The sequence below is a fragment of the Anser anser genome, assembly GCF_964211835.1.
Source record: "Anser anser genome assembly, chromosome: 4".
NCBI lineage: Eukaryota > Metazoa > Chordata > Aves > Anseriformes > Anatidae > Anser > Anser anser.
In genome coordinates this window covers 33104556-33124249 of record NC_139724.1, presented here as the reverse complement: position 1 = coordinate 33124249, position 19694 = coordinate 33104556, and the positions used below count along the sequence as shown (strand labels likewise).

The 19694-nt window shown below is 41.0% G+C and overlaps 1 protein-coding gene across 20 annotated transcripts in view; it reads left to right on the top strand.

Annotated features, from left to right (window-relative positions):
- The window catches only part of TRIM2 (tripartite motif containing 2), a 116432-nt gene that overhangs the window by 69317 nt on the left and 27421 nt on the right, over window positions 1–19694 (top strand). For 12 of the 20 annotated variants that reach the window (XM_083834024.1, XM_083834014.1, XM_083834009.1 and 9 more), the window contains 5 exons: window positions 6666–6847; window positions 8950–9187; window positions 15394–15545; window positions 16227–16407; window positions 18929–19652. In XM_083834024.1, coding sequence (XP_083690150.1) covers window positions 6714–6847; window positions 8950–9187; window positions 15394–15545; window positions 16227–16407; window positions 18929–19652 — 1429 coding nt within the window. In that variant the 5' untranslated portion in view covers window positions 6666–6713. Of the gene's footprint in view, window positions 1–1790; window positions 2252–6665; window positions 6848–8949; window positions 9188–15393; window positions 15546–16226; window positions 16408–18928; window positions 19653–19694 lie in introns of those variants that run through there. The other 8 variants (XM_083834010.1, XM_083834011.1, XM_083834023.1 and 5 more) reach the window with 5 other exon arrangements.

Sequence of the window (19694 nt, the reverse complement as noted above, 5' to 3'; positions counted from 1 at the left end):
CTGTCTGAGTCTTCCACCTCAGGTCTGGGAGCGCGCTCCAGAGTTTTCAGTCCTGATTTTTGTTTTAAATGTGCCTTTGTTCAAGTGGCAAAAACAAAAGACCTTGCATCTCCTAGCTGTGGGAGTTAAAAATTTTGCTTGTTCTTTGTAATGGAGTTCTCTACACAGCTGAAAAAGAAAAGCAAGAACCCAAAGAAAGAATAGCAGAACCCCACCCCTCCAAAAATATGCCTGAAACTCTGGCCTTTTCTTAAACTGTGAATTTTGCCGTGCAGATCCCTGCTTCTTCTGACCTGCTGAGTGTGGAGCTAAAATGAAACAGACTTTGTTCTCTTTGACAGAGTTCGGCACATGTCGAGGGAATCAGAGGAGCAGCATTTTGGCATGAGCACCCAAAATCCTAACACACGCACGCATGCTGCCTGATGTTTCATTTCAGGTTATAAACTGGATTACAACATGCTTTTGCCCTGTGGGCATTACCCAGGGAAACCAGGCTGGATCTGCACGATGTATAAAACCAATCTGGTTTAGTGATTGCCAAGTGGAAAATAAATGATGGGTAGAGATTCTATGTTTTTAACAGGAATTTAGATTAAATTTCAGTCATGATAATGGTTATTAACACTGTTTACCTGGTCAGCCCAAGAATGGAATAAGTATATTTTGGAAACTGTTTAAAGAGCGTAGGACAACTTTTTCAGCTGTGAGGTCTAAACTAACCCTACCTCTTCTAATTAAGTCCAAGTAGCACAGACAGTATTTAAAACCAACAGTTTTTATTCCTAATGCAAACGAGCTTTTGTGTCCTTTTATTTGTGGGAAGCTTTGTTAGCCTCAGTGAGCTGAAATACTTGCATATGATTTGAGGTTTTTTGTTGTTGTTTTGTTTTGTTTTTTCAAAAGAAAAGATTCACTGTATTTAGAGATGCAAATGCTACCTTGTCTGCAAAACCCACCAGCTGTTATACTGGAGGACAAAGCTAATTCTATGTTGCTTAGCTTCAGTAGGGTCTGTGTATTCACAAGCATCTTTTTAGCAACTTACTCTGCATAGCTGAGAAATACCACTGACACCAACTTTATTTCCTTTGGTAACAGCCTGGTAAAATCTGAATTGATCTGTGAGTTAGTTAGTTAGTTAGTTTAAATAAGTTATTAGATTCACTGAGGGAATCCAACTTCATGTTAATGCTTGTGCAGAAGTTCAGCAGACTGCTGGCTCTGATTCTCTTGGTCCTTGAATGTGAGGTTACGAATTGCAGCCGTGATTGTTCGAGCTGACTTGAGTCAGGTTAAACCCGTGGCTTTGCAGTGCAAGAAGCCGCTGCTGGTTTGTGTGTCAGTGGCACAGCTCTCGGGAGAGGTTCCTTGGTGCTGCTTTAAACATCTGGAGGGACAAAGGGCGTTTGTGGGGTCTTTTGTCGGTGCTGGAAGCTGGAGCAGGGGAGAACCGCACCGAGAAATACTCTGAATCCTGGACAAATCCTAATGCAATCACTGAGCACTAAGCTTTATCTCCCTTTCTAAATGAAAGTGCTTTCGTTTCATCTGCGGCGGCCGCCCCGATAACCGACGTTGCGCAATAGCGGCTCTCCCCTGGGGACTCAAATCCCTTTTCCGATTTGCGAGTAATATTTGCATATGTATTTCTGGGCTGCATTGACATGCCAGCTGCACAGTGGTGGCTGTCTCCGCCCGCTAATCCTGTAATAACATTCTGGTGCCCAAATTCAATGGCCCTGCGCGGAGCCTCTGAACAGCTGATCGCTGAGTAGGGAGGGAAAAAAAAATAACCCAGCGAATCTCCTTGCAGCTCTCTGCTGCATCCCTATCCCACAATGCCCTGCACGCTTTGCTGCAGTCTTTCTACACGGGCTGAGTGAGAAAAAGATGTGCTAAATAAAGATTGATTGGTTTGCATCCTGAAGGGGTCTCCCACTTGTAAATGACCCGGGGGGGGAAAAAAAAAATTCATGACGACTTCACTGGGCCTCCTCTCGTTCTTCCATTTTTCTTTCCACCTGTCCTCTTCGTGGAATGGAGCATCACTCCTTGGAGCACAAAATACCCTGTACCTCTAATGGTGACCGTGCTCCGATAGGCATCCTTAACCGGTTTTACGCGTGAGGATTGAAATATTGACAGATGATGTTTTGTTCGTTTGGATTACTGCGGAACTGCAGCTCCATCCCTGCAAGGATTTGGTCCTCAGCACTGCACTGATTAAGCTATTTTTCTACAAAGATGGGTAGGTCGAAAATGCTCGAGTTTTGCTCAGTGTTATTCCTGGTGGCTGCTGTTTTGGCCCCGATTGTTCATTATGCTTCTGCATGCTGTAAGAATGAAGAGGGTTGCTGTGTTTTAAACAACAAGGCACCAAACTGATTGCAAGAGTGGGAGAGAAAGGAATGCAAATGTAGCTTATCAAGCCTTCTACCCAAGCGGGCTGTGTGGCGGTGATGATTATTGATGTACTTGCTGTGTTCTGTATCGGCTGATTTCGGGGCTGCTGCTGTAAATGTCTCGAATCTGTCCTTTATTCCCAAAAAGCGTGGACAGATGGCATGTCTGTTTTAAGGAGTTTTAAAGCCCAGCTCCCCCAGTCTTTGGAGCAACATTGTTGAGGTTCCCCACCCTTTCTTACCGCTCTCAAGGCCTAACCGTTCCTTTGCAAACGTTGCCATTGGAAACCTAGTCATTCATCATACATGAATAGACCCTCGGGTTGTGAATGCCATTGATAAGAAGAGGATGAACAAGCTGCATGCAATTTGTTCTCCCCAGGCTGTACTTTCAGGCTAGTTGCATTTCTGGCTGGGTGGAGTTCGGTGATAGCAGCATCTCAGCAAGAGGGAATTCTGCTCTTTTAGGAATAAATCCTGGGAAACGGACAGTTGCAAGTTTTCCCACTGGCTCTTTCTCAGCTGGGCCATGGAAACTAACAGAGAATTTGGTAACGGTTGAAGAGATAAGTTACAGACTTGTAGAAAGGGTACACTTCTCTATTGCGTGACTATTTGTCTGAAACAACTCTTCTGGAACTGTTATTTGCTGTACCCTAACATTTTTCCCCCTTTTCTAATATTAGGGGAAGTTCTTTTTCATACGGGTGAGGCCACACCCTGACTTTGGTTCCTGGAGGCATGCATGTGTAGCAGGGCAAGGCTTTACACTAGCTTAGAGAGCCATTGTTTCCTCCTTTCTTTGCTGTACAGTGTATCTTGAATTCAAATCAATAGTCGTATCTCCAAGTAGAAGGAAAAAGAATGTCATTTTGGGGATGGCTGGAAATACAACGATCCTTAAGCCTCAAATGGGTGACAAAGGGTGTACATTTCCTAACCTTTTTTTGCACTTAATTTGGCAAACCTGACCCGGGCTTCCGCTCTGTGTGTGCCTCTTAGAGATAAATGGGTGGGGTTTTAGGTCTTGTTTGGTGCAGTGTTTCAAAAACCTTTAGCTTTGCTTGTTTAAATTATAAAGTGTAAATACATGGAGAAGTGATTCGGCGATTCTCAGGCTTATTTTCAAAGGTTGTGCTTCAGCTGCTCTTTATTAGATTATGAGACAAAAATGAACCTCTGAAAAGAACCCTAGCAGTTCCCAAGTTCAGAAGATGCTGCTATTAAAAGGATGGGTTTTCTGTTAAAAAAAAAAAAAAAAAGTCTTACTTTGCACAATCTCCCGCTGCCAATACGTCTGAAACTTACCTTGCTGGTTTTGAGGAACTGCTGATAGCACTGCAGTAAATCAGAATAAATGCTGTCTTTGGCCAAATTCAAAGGGATCATCTAAAATTTGCAACTTTTCCTCGAATAGTCTTTGGTCACACAGTTGCTTTCATCGAGTCAAAATAGTCATTTCCATAGCTATATCACATTTAGCAAAATTACATCAAAGGTGAAGTTGGCTCAAGGAGGCTGCAGAATCAGATGCCCAATCCTGGAAATAACATACTCGACAAACTTTTAACATGAATAATTTGTATAAGAATTTAATGTACCATGTAGTGGCCACAGCTTGAACTGTGCTGGTGAAATTCTGTTTTCAGGTGCACGTTTTAAGCCTGATTTATGTGAGCACAGGAAATAAATGATAATCATGGCCTGCTGTGCTACAGACAAAACAACAAATATTAAAAGCACTTATTTCTGATCTCTCATTAATCCTTCCTTTGACTGACAAAGCTGAAAGTGTGAGCATTTGAAAGTTAAAGCAGCTGGCATGAGACCTATGTATGAAATGCTAAGAATCACCTGATTTTGCAATGAGACAGGGGGAGTTCAGAAAATGAGGATGAGGATCAGATGAAATGTACATGGAATTTTTCAGGCAACATGAGTTGTCCGTGCATAAACACCATTTGCTGGTGTAGCTGTTCTTAATGGCTGAAAAAAAAATTACAGTAAATCATGTTTGGTTGCTAGAGAGCTTTCTTCTATTAAATGGCAGGCAGCATTATTAGAGACCTATTCTTTTTATCTTAAGTACATTTTTAAATAAAAATGGTCTATGCTTAGTCTATAACAAAAAAAAAGTTGCACTCTTCATAACGTATTGGTGTCCAGTTTGGAAACTGTGCTTTTGATAAGATGTCTTCCTGCTTCTGATTATCTTCCCTGTTTTGTTTGGGTTTCCACCCCCCTAATTTTCGGGTTGGGAGAGTAGCTGCATCGATGGTGAAATAAATTGTCTTTTGAGACACACAGCTGAAGAGCTGCATGTTATAAAGACGAATGCACAAATGTGTTAATGCATGTTGGATAGCCTGCTCCTTCTACTCCCATTTGTGAAAGCTGAATATTTTTGTTCCACCTCTTGTAAAGCCATTTTTTAACTCTAGCTTTTAAAAAGTGATGTGGGTTCATAACTGATCCCCCAACATTTACTGTACGTGATTTATGGCGTTTAAATAGGCTCACTTAGTTTGCGTTTGTGTAATATTGACATTTTATTTTAAGGTGGGGAAAGAAATGGAAGAAAGTGAAACAAATGATCAATTCTGAAATCACACGTTTTTGGATCACGAGCAAACATTGCATGGATATTATAACAATTTTTAACCTTACAGATTCCCCTTTCTAGTGGGGAAAAAGGGAACAAAAGGGCCCATCGTAAACGTTGTGCCTCAAGTTGCATGTCAGTTACTGCTTTTGGGGATTTTAACTGTGAATAAGTTTCTGCTGCTGTACTTGTTAGCAGAGGCGGCGAACCCCCAGGGGGGTCAGTGCACCCCGTTCCATAGGCACTGTCATTATCCTAGAGGTAGCCACTTGTCTGGCGTAGCAAGCCAGCCATACCTGCACAGCTAAATACACAGCTCAGGAAGATCAGGATGTGTCGCTGCTGGTAAAATGCCATGGGCCGCAGAAGTCATTGTGGAACTGAGTGACCTTTGAAGGAGCATGATCAGCACCCGTGGCAGGGGGTCTCTTGCTTCTGTCTTGGAAAGCCTCAACTGCCTGTAAGCCAAATATCGAGCTGTCTGGATGACTACAAACTGGGGCAGAAAGTATTTAAGGAAGAAGGAACCACCTCAGGAGTGTACCTGTGGTGGAAGCACCCAGCTGGGCTGGCTGCTCACACAGAGAAGGAGCCCCTGCTCCTCCGTGGAGGCAGAAGGCCTGGCAGACCTCAGGGCTATGACAGCGGCTGCAGTCGGCTCCTCGGGGAGGGAGCCTGCACCTCCCAGTGCTCCAGCCTGCTAGAAACGCTGGGGGAGAGGAGTTGTGCTGGCCACCCTGCCAAGGCCTCTGCTTTTCAGGTTTTCCTAACCTATTTTAACCATCAGTTAACTTTTTCCTGAGGTTGCTCCCTTCCCTTTCCTCCCATTTTCTCTTTCTGCAAATTATTTTTTTTTCTTTCCCTTTTATTTCATGCCTTTTATGCCAGTGTTATGGAGACATTTCAGTGATTACTCTTCCTGCCTGGAATGCCATTTTGCTTGCATTCATTGTCTGGATGTGCTTCCTGTATCCCTCAGCCCTACCTTTGCTGACTCTCAGCAGCTATCAGGTGGCTCTTCTTTGCTCAGTCTCTGTTACTGTGAGAATTTCCACCTCACCTACCCCACCTCTGCTGCTGATACAGAATTTGAGCACTCTCTTCCCAGGGACTGGCTGGCACTGGAGGTTCCTTCACGGGAGTTCCTGAAATCCAAGCCTACCATATCTTTAGCACCATCAGCACTGATAAGGGGAAGAAATGTGAGGTTGAACCATTCTTAAACTCTGTGACACAGTCATTTGGCTGGTGTAGTTCCAGTTTAAGCATTTTGCCAGTGGTGCTCCAGCCGTAAGAAATTCAATGATTATTAGAAGCGGCTTAGCCTACTGGCACAAGGACATTTTTATCGTGGATGTCTTTAAAACCAAACAGCCCTGTAACTGTTGTATTTCAGAGGCAACATGCCTTTCCAGAATGCGTGCTCACACAGAGGTGTTATGTATGGTGGTGTAGACTGTTTCCCAGTCTCTCATCACTGATAAGACATTTTAGAAGTTTAATTCTCCATTGGTTTTGCTTTATATGAAAATATGAATTCCTGTATCAGGATGAAATATGAGTGAATTGGTTGTTGATTTTGTTATTTCTTGTAGTTTATAAGCCTTTTTTCCTTTTTTTTTTCTTTTTTTTTCTTTTCTCCTCCCACCCAACTCCAGCAGTGTGCAGGGTAGAAGGGAACAGGATCCATATGTCAGTGGTCTAGGATGGCCAGTGAAGGCTCTAACATCCCAAGTCCTGTGGTCCGTCAGATTGACAAGCAGTTTCTGATTTGCAGCATATGCCTGGACCGTTACAAGAACCCCAAAGTACTTCCCTGTCTGCACACTTTTTGTGAAAGGTAAGTCCTTTCTTTGTGCTTGTAACTTGACATTTGTCTTGGAACGAGCACAGAAGCCTGCGTCCTTTATGGGACACTGACTTTTCTCTTTACTTGTAAAGGTCATGTTAAGGGACAATGACGTTTGGGAAAGCTGGAGAAGTAGGGAGGTAAAAACTATTATATGTGGTGAGCAGGCAGAAGGGACAGCTACAGAATATTTGGAATACATTCCCTTTATGCAAAAGTAAATAAGAAATACATTTCATGGAAGTAATGAATAGAGTTACACCAATGCATAAGGTCACAGTCAGAATTTGGACCTCAAATTAATAGCCTCAAATTTATGCTGATTAGTCTTTAATTAGAAACAATAAAAACCTTTCTTTGTTGGTTTACTAAGTAGTGAAATAATTATCCCATCCTTTAATGTCCAAGGGTTAGCACAATATATACATTATTAATAACCGGTGATTAAGAGTCCTCATTATTCTGCAGCTTGGTTGACTGAAGTAGAAAAACTCTCTGAAAAGAGATGGAGAAAACCCAGCAATTGGCCTTCTACTGTACTCATCTGAATTAAATATATATATACCTAGGGATACTTTAATGTTGTATTATCCATTCAAACAGTGGCAAGAATACAGCATCTGCAAAAAAAAAAGTTAGCTGGAGAATTTTTTATTAGAAGTCTTGATCTGATGATGGGATGCAACTCTTCAGGTTATATACTGAATGGCAGGAGAATAATAATAAATGACAGTGTGTGTGAATGCAGTTCAGGAGATTTCCACCTCTTTCTTAGAACTGTGATGCGCATATTTAATTTTACAGGGTACAAGAAAAATTATGAATCTCTGAGTGTGCCAGATGAAATGGTCTTTCCTAAAGGAGTAGGAAACTCTGACTTTACTGAATTCAGCAGTGAAGCTCTCACTGAAGTCAGTGAAGTCAAGATTTTCACCATTGTGTCTTAAGTTTCTTGACTTCAGTTCATGTGTAAATCCTAAAGTCTGCTTTTGGTTTTCACTGTAATCCTCTTACACTGATCTGGTTATGGAGAGAGGTTGGAAGAACTCCTCCAGTGTACAGCTGATGAACAAAACCTAAGCTCTCCTTTCACAGAGCCCTTACTGGGGGGTCAGGAGGAGGGCTGCCAAGGGAGGATGAAGAGTGGTGCAAGCAAAGTGCTTGGAAGTGGATGAGAGACACACAGCTGTGCAAGGTCACCCTTCTTGATTGGCATCACATGAACAACTTGGTGTAGCACTGCTCGCCTTTCAGACTCCTGAAGAACTGCATTCTGCAAAGCTTCCTGTCTTTACAGGGCTATATTGAATTGCAGTCAAATGTTGCATGCTCAGCAGTTGTTAACTTGGATTTCAAGGCCAGAAGTAGCACTAACTGCTGCATATTGTTGATCACAGAAGTTTTGTGTTGGATCGGTGTTCTGCGAAATTTAGTCTCTAAAACAAGCAAACAAAACAAAACGAAAAATAAAACACACAAATCCCCCCAAAACTTGTCTTAACATAAACTATGATAACTTAGGATATGCTTCTCTATGTAGTAAGAACAAAGCAGAGTGAGCTGTGTTGATTTTGGCTAACTGCCAAATAACTTTCCTAATTGAAATAAATGGAAAAATTTCCATTGGTTTCATTGGGACCAGGTTTTAGGTCTGAAACAGTAAACCCAGAGATACAAGTTAATAAAGGAGATTCTATTGGAAAGACAAAGGTCAACCATCGGTTACTCGGTTAAAGACATAGGCTTAACGCAATAACTTCATGTCTGTCAAACTTTATCGGGTAGTTTATCATTTTTACTATCCTAAGAGCAGGATGCGGTAGATGTCTCAAGGAATAGATCAACTCAGCATGAACGGCTCAAAGAGAGGCACATAACTCTTAAAGTGATGTCAGCTTTTTGAACATTTTTTGATGTGGCAGGGGAAAAAAAAATCCCCATAATACTTCACTTCTGAAGCCTGGAATATGATTTACCTTTTCTCCTGTAAGTAGGGGTAGTGCTATTTCAAACCAGTTCTTAAATGGAGTTTTTTTTCCCTCTTTGGTGATACTTTCCCTCTCTTTCTCCCCCTCCACCTCCCTTCCCCATAGGTGCTTACAGAATTACATTCCAGCCCATAGCTTAACCCTTTCTTGCCCCGTGTGCCGCCAGACCTCCATTCTGCCAGAGAAAGGGGTTTCTGCACTCCAGAACAACTTCTTTATTACCAACCTGATGGATGTCCTGCAACGAACGCCAGACAACAGCATTGAAGAGTCCTCCATCTTGGAGACTGTCACCGCTGTAGCTGCGGGCAAACCGCTCTCCTGCCCCAATCATGATGGAAATGTAAGTGAGATGAACTCCTGTGATATGCACAGGTACTGATGTGTACTGACCAGTCTGGTTTGTCATGGACAGGTTATTTTAAATAGATAGTGGGGGAATTGGTATGACACGATTTCTTTGATTTTTATATTAGGTCAGCAAAGACAAGTGACTTCTTAAAACCAGCAATACTCAAATGCATTCAGATGAGCATCTTAAAGTAACATTATTTCATCTTAACAACTCTCTTGGATGGTTCCTCCTTTTACTACATTTGGTCAAAATTGCTCCCCTGCAAGCCCTGGACCTTGTGCCTTTGGCTCTTGCGGACGGCTTTCCATAGCTGTCTTACTTGTAGGCTCAAATATTGCTGTGAGAACCTGTGGGCTTGTTTAGGCAGTATGAGGCAGGTACCTTATGAGCATAACTGACCTGCATACTGACCCTGAGAGATCTGAAGCAGTCCCAAAAGCTATGTGAGCGTGTTAACATAGCGCCAAGTGAAAGACCATCCTAACTCAGGATGTGCTGGGTCAGCACAGGCTTAAAACAGAGAGCTTCTGTTTATCTGCACTGCTTTGTGCATCCTGTGTATCAGTCCTCGGAGGCTGCTTTGTTTCGCCCCCCCCCCCCCCCCCCCCCCCCCCCCCACTCTTTTTGTCCAGCATCCTCTCACATACACCCTCAAATGGTATCAGTGTGTTCACTGGCAAGTACCCTCAAAGTGAGTAAGTATTCCAATATTATTACAAGAACAACTCCAACTCCGCAGCTCACAGCATTTTCAACAGTAACCTGTGTGGTTTCATGGTAGGCAAATCAGCTTCTGTCTCAAAGCCAGGCTTATGCAAGCGTGTAAGTAGACCATATTGAAAAGTTGAGCCGTGTAGTGTTGTAAACTTCTGTGCAAGCCAAGAAATGTATGCCAGTATTTTAAGACAACTTTCTGTGAACTGTTTTATTCAATGCTCAGTTTAGGTATATGGGTTGTATAGGAGTAATTCGGTTGATAGGTATTCATTGCTCTTACAGAGAACAGCTCAGTTCGCTCTCTTTTACTAACCTGCTGCAATTAGGTTGACTTGTAGAATTGATTTGCTTTACAATCTGATTAATGAGTAACTTACGTAACTTTTTTAGTGTGTGCTATACCTGTACGTGTGTAGTGGTTACTCATTAATGTATTCCTGTTTTTTTTTTATTTACATTTTGTTGGATCTCCTTAACATGAATCACGGTTCTTTTCTGTTATAGGAATTGTGATAGGAGCCATTTCATATTTCATTGTGAAATGCAGAAAAAAAAGTCAAAATGAAGATGTTACTTGTTTTGCAATTTACATTATCAACTGATGACTCTTTGGGTGTATGTAGAAAAAACTGTCTTGCCTACAGTTAAAGTTGGGCCACCTTACAGTTTTCTGAAAATTCCTTTCTGTGGAAAGACGTGTTTGTAAGTCCTCTAAAATAAACTTAGTTGTCTTGCCTTGAAACATAGCTTGCCTTTTCAGATGCTGAGTAGGGTGTGATGGGAATATCTTCTTGTTCCTGTAAATAACTGGGGGGGTGGGGGAGAGGCTGAAGATAACACCAGTTTAAAGCTTTGTGAACTAGGAAATTAAAAGGTAAAGTGCACGTTAATCACCATAATGGGGGGAACTGAGGTAAGTTTGGGGGAGAACTGACCAAAGCTGGCTGGGCAGGCCTGGCCAAAGGACAGGGTGTGCAGGGCAGGGTGCCAGGCACCGTGGGCCTGCCTGAGGAAATGGGCTGTTGCTGGCTTCATGGGTACACAGCACGGCAGGGCACTGCGCGGCAAGGAGCAATATTGGAGTGAGCGAGGGGGGCTGAGGTGGTAGCTGGAGGAGGAGGCCTGCAAAGAACAGGCAGTCATTCTGCACTGAATCCTCTCCTCGTTAACTTGTATATATTGGCTTGGGTATAATCATATGTATCATCAGATCCATTGTATTTTTACTCTCGAGGGAAAAATTTGCACCGAGTTTATTTGATTTAAATATTTCCAGATTTTCTTTGTATTAGCTTGGAAACAAGTTTCTGTTTAAACAAGCTTTTTCAGCCTCTCCAGTGATGCTGGATTTAAAACTCTGTGATTAAAATCAGATAGAAACTGCTGTTTTTTTCTTATTGACTTTCCTGTCTGCTTCTACCTTAGCTTTCCTCAGGCCCTGTAGGTTAAGTGCTTTCCTTTCCAGTTGGTCTTGTTGCCACCGCTCATATTTTCCATACGTTTGTGTATATCCTATTTCTTCTGCACACATCCTCTCATCCTCTGTTGTGGCATCTTTGTTGTGTGCGTGCTTATGAAAAATGAAGCTCAGCTTGTAGTATCTTAACGTAAGAGATTTCCTGTGCTGGAACTATAAACTAATGCTTCCTCATTCACCAAACACAGAGCACAAAAATGTCCTTGTGAAAGGACACACATGGTATGGAACTTTTGAACCTCAGAGAAGGTTCTAATCTTTTATCTGCACATGAAAATAAGATTGGCTTTATTCTCAGCTGCTAAACTCCTGTAACTCTGTTGGGCATAAGCATGCTAGTTTGGAAATGTTGGTTTACAATCATTTAGGGGCTAGGTATAGCCTGGACAGGAAACGATGTGTAACTGTAGGTCCATTACTATATAATATGGATTTTTTTCTTTCCTGAATTTGAAGTGAAAGCCAGCTTAGAGCCTAGGATCCTCGATTTTACAAGTGCAGTTTATTTTCTGCCTGTAGACTGCAACAAGAGAATGCACCCAATACTACATTAAACACTTGAAACAAAAGACCATGTCTCATCTCTGACTAGGTTTTTCTTGAAAGATCATAGAATAACTTGGGAACTTGACAGGTAAAAGATTGTGTTTAGAAAAACATTTCCTGAACTTGTGCAACTTTTGCTTACAGCCTATGTGCTTCTCTTAGAAAAATAAGAAAGCATCTATCCTTGATGTTCTGATGAAATGGCTTCATAAAATATCTTTTAAACCCTTTTTTCTCCTCACTTCTGTACTTCCCACTGTCTCACCTGTGTATCCCATTAAACTGTAATCTATTTTTTCTGTACTCTGCAATATTCAGTGTGTCATTGAGGCTAAATGAAAAATTCAGAATGTCAGAACTTAACCTTTAATGAGTATTAGCACTAATGAACTGAGATCACTGCTGGCAAAATATTGTTCTCCCTCACCAGAAACACTTAATACAGTTAGGAAGCAGTAGTCTGACTCTGATATAATCATATTTGACTTAATACAAGGGATTTAACTGGTTTACTTGTATGTAAGTATGTTGTTTAAGTCATGACAGTTTTGTAAACTTTTATTTTAAATTTGCTTAAAGCTTTCGGGTTTACTGCATTGGTAGGCAAAAGCTAAGACTTGGGAGAACAGGAGTTTGTTTCTAAGTTTTGCCACGTAGTCTGGGAGGGTTGCTCAGGTAATCCAAACTTGTGTTCTTCTAAAAGCCCAAACATACAAATCTAAGGTACACACTAGCTCTGGGACAGAGGAACTGAGCATGGGTGAGAGACGGGGAAGAGGGCTGGCAAAGAGCAAACTCTTCCTTTTCTCTGGACTGGTGTTTTAATTCAAAGAAATAGAAAGCAGAGGATGAACAATATGATTATTCGGATGTAGTTTCGGATAAATGAGGCTTATTGTTGCTGAGCTTTTTTTCTTGAGACCTGAGGGCTGGAATCCATGTGCTTTGGCTTTGTGAAATCTGTTTTAGGAGTACGTGTAGACCTGATTATGCAAATGGAAAAAAAAATAATCTGTAAATTCAGTTAAATTACAATGGTGGAGGTATGTGTGGATCTCTAATTAGATCACTGTGCTGAAATGTCCTGGTCTGGTTTAAGGAAGAGTCAGTGGGTGGGATTTCAGAACCAGTGGGTATTAACTCACATTTCATTACAGCTGGTATGACTATTTTCATTGCCTGATTTTGTGACTTCAGTGGAAACATAGCAGAAGGCAATGTTGGATGCCACAGTATATCCTGCACAAGAGGACATTTGGAAAAAAGGGTTTTAGGCAATTTTTTTTTTTTCCGAGATGCTTTGGGAAATAAACCTGAATCATGAAAAGTTTTCTGGGAATGTTACAAAATGTGATGCTCATGTTGGGAATGCAGGGGAGAGAGGAAAAGCCAGTAGTACATGTCTGCCTCTACTTAGAAATTAAGAAAAAATGAAATATGTGGAATCTTAGATGATTAGGAAGTGCTAGATAAAATCTTAGGAAATCAGCTTATGCAAGCACTTGAGGCCTGAATTGTGTTAATATTAGCTTTTCTTTCTTCTTCAGCTATGGCACAATCCAAAGATTTTCATGGGAAATGAAAGCTCTTTCACTCGACACATTTTGAATGCAACTGAGGCAAAGAAGACAATTTCTATGCAGACATATACATTAGCTCTTTATGGTCTGCTTGCTATTACCGTTTTGGCTTATATGTTTCTCTGGCACTTGAATAAAGAGGAAGAAAGTCAATTAGGCTAAAATTTAATTTGCCAAAGAGATGCTTTCTCTTGTATATATTGTTGTAAATATGATGATATTGTTATGAAGTATTCAATAGGAAGCAGAAATATTAAATTATTCTATCACTGTACCCAAAGATAAAAAATATAGAACAAGTAAAAAGCTTGTTAAAATCTCTGGAACATGAGCATTAAATTATGAAGAGACAGAAAGATGAACTTTTGACACTGATTCAAAATAAGTGAACTTTTATGACTATATAAAAAGGCTTATAGTTTCCTAATAAAATGTTGTTCATTTTGGTTGGTTCTGGTTGCAAATTTTTGAAGCCTTTGTTAATAATTGAATCCTAAACTCTGTTTAACTGATTTCCTCTATGCTTGTGAAACTGCCCCACATCTCAGAGCCCACCAAAGTAACTGCCAGGCCTCAGAGGATCCACTACTGTCTAAGTTCAGACTTACTGGAGCAGATCTACATGTTCTTTCCTTACCCAGTTAATTTGGGGGCAGCTTTTACTTTGTTTCTAAAGTGGCTTACACAAATGGCCAGCAAATGACTGAACCCTCACTGCGTGTGAATCTCATGCCTTGTGAATTGAGGTAAGAAGGAAAGGAGCTTATCACAGGGAAATCCCTATTAATGCTAATAGCCACATGGAAATTGCGGTTCTTACTTCTTCCTCCTCATTCTCAAGACTTGGAACAGCCAGCTACTTTGGAGCTGTTACAGGTCCCTCTGCTCACCTGAAAACAGCTGGTTCTACTCTACCCACACAACCACCTCATGTCAACCTACATCTCCAGCACGCTCCTTTGTGTGAGGTCTGAGTGCCAAAAGCATCAACCGAGTTATTCAAGATTCTGAGCTATGTTCTGAGTGCAAGAAATCTGCCAATGGTTTGCTTTGAAGCATATACTGTGAGCTTCCTTATATACTCAGTAATAAGCCTAAAATTGTGCTCAAGAACTTTCAAGCTGTAAAAGAATGTCTCATGCTGAATTTGCGTGTGTGTGCATTATTTTGACTATCATATGATTTTGCACACAGCACTTTTCTTTACCATCATGAATATATTCAGATTTGGGGGTATTTGTTACACAATAAAGGCCTTATTTTTTAATCAACAGACAGCATTTTACTGGGTATTTAACAGGTTGAAACAATCTTCTGCTCTTTTAAGTGTAGATCAGCACTCTTATTATAGTCTCAGATTTGGCGTTTTGATGGTTTTAAGGGATTAGTAGTGGGATATAGAGCTTTTTCCCTGCAGCACATTTGTTCATTGAGGGTGTTTTTTCTGTATCAAATAAACATGGCGTTTGGTGATCTCGGTTGAGTTTGTGTTGCACAAGTGGCCCTGCTAAGAAAAACAACCTAAGCTTGCACTTTCTGTGGCAGCCCCTTAAGGGAGACAAAGGATTAAGTTAGTGAGGGGACTGGAATGCCCTGATTTTTTTTTTTGAGTTGTTTCATGGAGTAGTAGAGAGACACCAAAGTTTACTATTGCACAGTATAAAGATGATGTTAGGGCTAGCATTGAGGTCCATCGTTGAATTTGCCAGCTTGCGGTTCTGATGCTTCCTGATAGAATAAAATGCATTTAGTAGGAAATATGTAACAATAACAGACAACCGTTAAGCGGTATATTGTTGGTGTCTTTGTTTCATGTTGAACTGTAATGATGGTACTGCTGCTGTGTCTGAATCTAGAGTTGTGCACTTTTTCAGGTGATGGAATTCTACTGCCAGTCCTGCGAGACAGCCATGTGCCGGGAGTGTACAGAGGGAGAACATGCAGAACATCCCACAGTGCCACTCAAGGATGTGGTGGAGCAGCACAAGGCTTCCCTCCAAGTCCAGCTGGACGCTGTCAACAAACGGTATGGAGTCTCCATGGATTATTTTTCAGTTTTATCACTGGCTTCCTGTGCTACCCTGGGTAGATGTTTTAATGTGTTTGTGCCATGGACCTTTACCTGCAAAATAGGGGATGATATGAGTGAAAATATGAGGATAGTATAAGGGAAAAAAAGCCATTGAGAGTGATGCAATGAGGGATTAAAGAAAAGAGCAAAAGATACCTGTTTGTGTTTTGCAAAACAGAAGCTGTTGGAAATACAAGTGTCTTCCACAGAAGGAGCATAAAATGTTAAGGAGAGAAGTATTAGCCAGCCATGAATTTAATAATAAATAAGTAATACTGTGTGCTTAGACTAGTACAAACTTTACTCTGGCAGGAAAGCTTAAAAAAAAAATGTGGGGTACATCCGATTCCCTCTTCTCTAGTAGATACATCTGCATAAAGGACAGAGAATCCAATGCCTCCCTGTTGGAACAGCCTGAAGTGTAATGGATTTCCACAAGGGAGGGCCCTGGCTTAGCCTTGTTTTATCAGACCCAAACCATTATGTGGTTATAAAAAGAATGAACTTACTTCTGGGAAATGACCGAGTTTAAAGACAGCCTGGTGATGAGATTGTTTCATCAAAAAATGTCAGGGCAAGGGCCAATGTTTAATAACTTTTGAAACAGCAATCTTTGTAATTTAATCCCTCCCTCAGGCTTCCAGAGATCGACTCAGCACTTCATTTTATATCTGAAATCATACACCAGTTAACCAACCAAAAGGCTAGCATTGTAGATGACATTCATTCCACTTTTGATGAACTCCAGAAGACTTTAAATGTGCGAAAGAGTGTGCTGCTTATGGAACTGGAAGTGAATTATGGCCTTAAACACAAAGTAAGATGCATGTTTTGTTTCAATGAAAAGCTATTAATTTAACAGCCAGTTTTTACAAATGATGCAGGACGCCACTTTGACAAATTGTGTCTGAGATCCAGAGGAGAACTTTGTCTTCCTGAGATCAAGTACTTCACAGCCTTGCTTGTGGGTGCACACTCTCGAAAATGGAATCCAGACCCTGTATGGGTAGCTAGCCCCATGCATGTGGTGTGAGGAGATCTAAAACAGCCAGCACAATGAGTAGGTATCTGCTTAAAGCCCACGTTTCATGTACAGATGCCAATAAGCGAATACCAAACTAAAGTCTGAAATCCTTGGGCTGCAATCCCATAAGCCTTCTCATGAAGATACAGGCCAAACACTTTCTGCTGAAGAATTGAGCAAGGCTTAGTATTTTGCTTTAAAGCACTGTTTTCCTTTCAAATGCCTGGTAACATATTTTGTCCTAGAAGTCGTGGGTTGAGGATTAATAGGTAATTAATTAGGATTAATAGGTAATAGGTGATTAATAATTAATTCAGATTCTGAATTCTGTTCATCTAAACATATCCAGGATGTCCCAAAACTGTATTTTCTTAGCAAGAATATATATTCAGTTTGTGTATGAAGTTCACACAAGATGGAATATGATGTTAAATTATCTTACTGTTTTTTAAAGGGGCATGTTCAACTGTTTTAGGATTTAGAGAACCAAAGTTTATGAAGCTGCATATAAGCAATAAAAGAGGTATTTCCTGTTTGTATAGCAAGAGTGATCAGAAACAAATTTTGTTTTGGACTGAACAGTAAGCCTGCAAAATAATTCAAACCCAAATATTTCATCATTCTGACCTTGCAAAAATAAAATTAAAAAAATGGAAGAGCTACTCTTTACTAAAAGAAACTTAGCCAGTCAGCTTTGGTTGTCCAGTGGACTGAGAGAGGCCTCATGTAAAATGCTCTAAACACATCTGAAATGCTAATTATGGTAGGACTTAATATTTTCCATGTCTATAATGAAAGAAAGCGACATTGAGAGTATAACGGTTTTAAAATATAGCTGCAAATTGTCTTCCTCCACAGTCTGTGGTTTATCCTGAGTGTACGGGTTTTTGTCATCCCGGGACTTTACTAGCTATGCTGCCTGTTTAACTGTTTATGGCCTGGAATAAAGGCACGGCAGATCAGAAATGCCCATTACTGAATCCTGAGAGGTTTTTAGATGCCTCTCTAGGCATCTAAACAGATAACAGTTAACAGTTTTGTGGTGTCCACCCCCACCCCCGTGGGTGGAGAGAAAGAGATAGCTACATAAAAATCAGAAAAAAAATGCCCTTAGTATCATTACATAGCGTTTATCAGCACGAGAAGAGTATCTCATAGTAATAGACACAGAGTCTCTAAGTTTAATTTAAAATCAACTAAAATGTTTCAAAAATACTAATTTTACAGTGACAGTCAACAAAATAACCTCTCTGATCCACTATAATGCCTGTGCCCTAGTTCTTTTCTGTAGGAAAAACGTACCACATGTGTGACTGGGTCCTTTGGTTTGAGGATTTTGTCAGTGGAGATTGTGCGGGATAGCTGGAATGTTTGTGTTTGTTTTTGTTTTCCAGACTCCCATGAATTTCTCTGTTAGGTTGTTATAATTCAGGGATCTTTTTTCTAATTCATTGCAAAACTGGTTTAAAAAAATGTTAGCCTTGTTCCCAGCCCACACTTAACAATTTTGAGGTCAATACTGTTTTAAGGATTTCAGACTGAGGGCCAGAACTGAGCCTATAATAAAGCTCCTTTTCAGTCTTAAATATAGAGTAGCTAATTGCTGCCCACCAAAATTTCAGGCTACTCAGCCCAACTCTTTCCAGTATCCTCAGTCCATCCTTTACGTTTTGCTCTACTGACTGCTGACAATGGGGAATCATCTTTCCAACTTTTGCTGGGGGGACTTTTACTTTCTTCAGTTATTTACAACAAGAATCATACTTTTCGTCAGGATGGATGTAGATTCCTTCTTGTCCATCCCCACAGAGGAAGGAGTAACACAAAGTTTCCTCTGGCCCTGCAGAAATCATTTTACAAATTCCTTGCAGCCTTCCTTATTCATGGGCCTGGTGATTCTTAAAATCTCTCTCTCTCTCTGTGCAGACAACTTGCTTCCCAGTAACTATCTCATTAACTGTAATTGAGAATTAGATGGAAAGGTGCTTAAAATTCTACATTTTTTATATTTAAAAAATATTAATAAAAAGAAAAATAAAGGCAGGTAAAGGCAATAACTCAAGCCAGTGACAGTGGATCTTTGAAGCCCTAGAGACCCAAAATGGCATATGTTTTTTGTGTCACAGTGTGGTATTCCAAGAACGTGCAGGGAATCAGTACAGTACATTTTCTAAAAGGAAACTGTAAAATAAACTGTAAAGTGAAGCACTATAAATTGTGTTCCTACAAATGCCTTCAGGCAGAAAGCATGCAGCATCTTGCTAGCACAGATCTTGCAATGTGATGCTAATCTGGTGTTTGGCAATGCACACAGGTCCTCCAAACGCAGCTGGATACCTTGCTGGAAGGACAAGAGAGCATTAAAAGCTGCAGCAACTTTACGGCCCAAGCCCTCAACCACGGCACTGAAACCGAAGTGCTGCTGGTGAAGAAGCAGATGAGCGACAAGCTGAACGAGCTGGCCGAGCGGGACTTCCCGCTGCAGCCCCGTGAAAACGACCAGTTGGACTTCATAGTGGAAACGGAGGGCCTGAAGAAGTCCATTCACAATCTGGGTACCATTTTAACCACCAATGCTGTCGCCTCTGAAACAGTCGCCACAGGTGAGGGGTTGAGGCAGACCGTGATCGGACAGCCCATGTCTGTTACCATCACAACGAAGGACAAAGATGGGGAGCTCTGTAAATCCGGGAACGCTTACCTCACTGCTGAACTGAGCACGCCTGACGGGAGTGTAGCAGACGGGGAAATACTTGACAATAAAAACGGCACTTACGAATTTTTGTATACTGTTCAGAAAGAAGGGGACTTCACTTTGTCACTGAGACTTTATGATCAACATATCAAGGGCAGCCCATTTAAACTTAAAGTGGTCAGGTCAGCAGATGTGTCCCCTACCACTGAAGGGGTTAAGAGGCGCGTTAAATCTCCTGGCAGTGGTCACGTGAAGCAAAAAGCTGTGAAAAGACCTGCGAGCATGTACAGTACTGGAAAAAGAAAAGAGAATCCCATTGAAGATGATTTGATCTTCAGAGTAGGTACGTGACTTGTGCTAACTACTGATATTATTAAAAATAGTT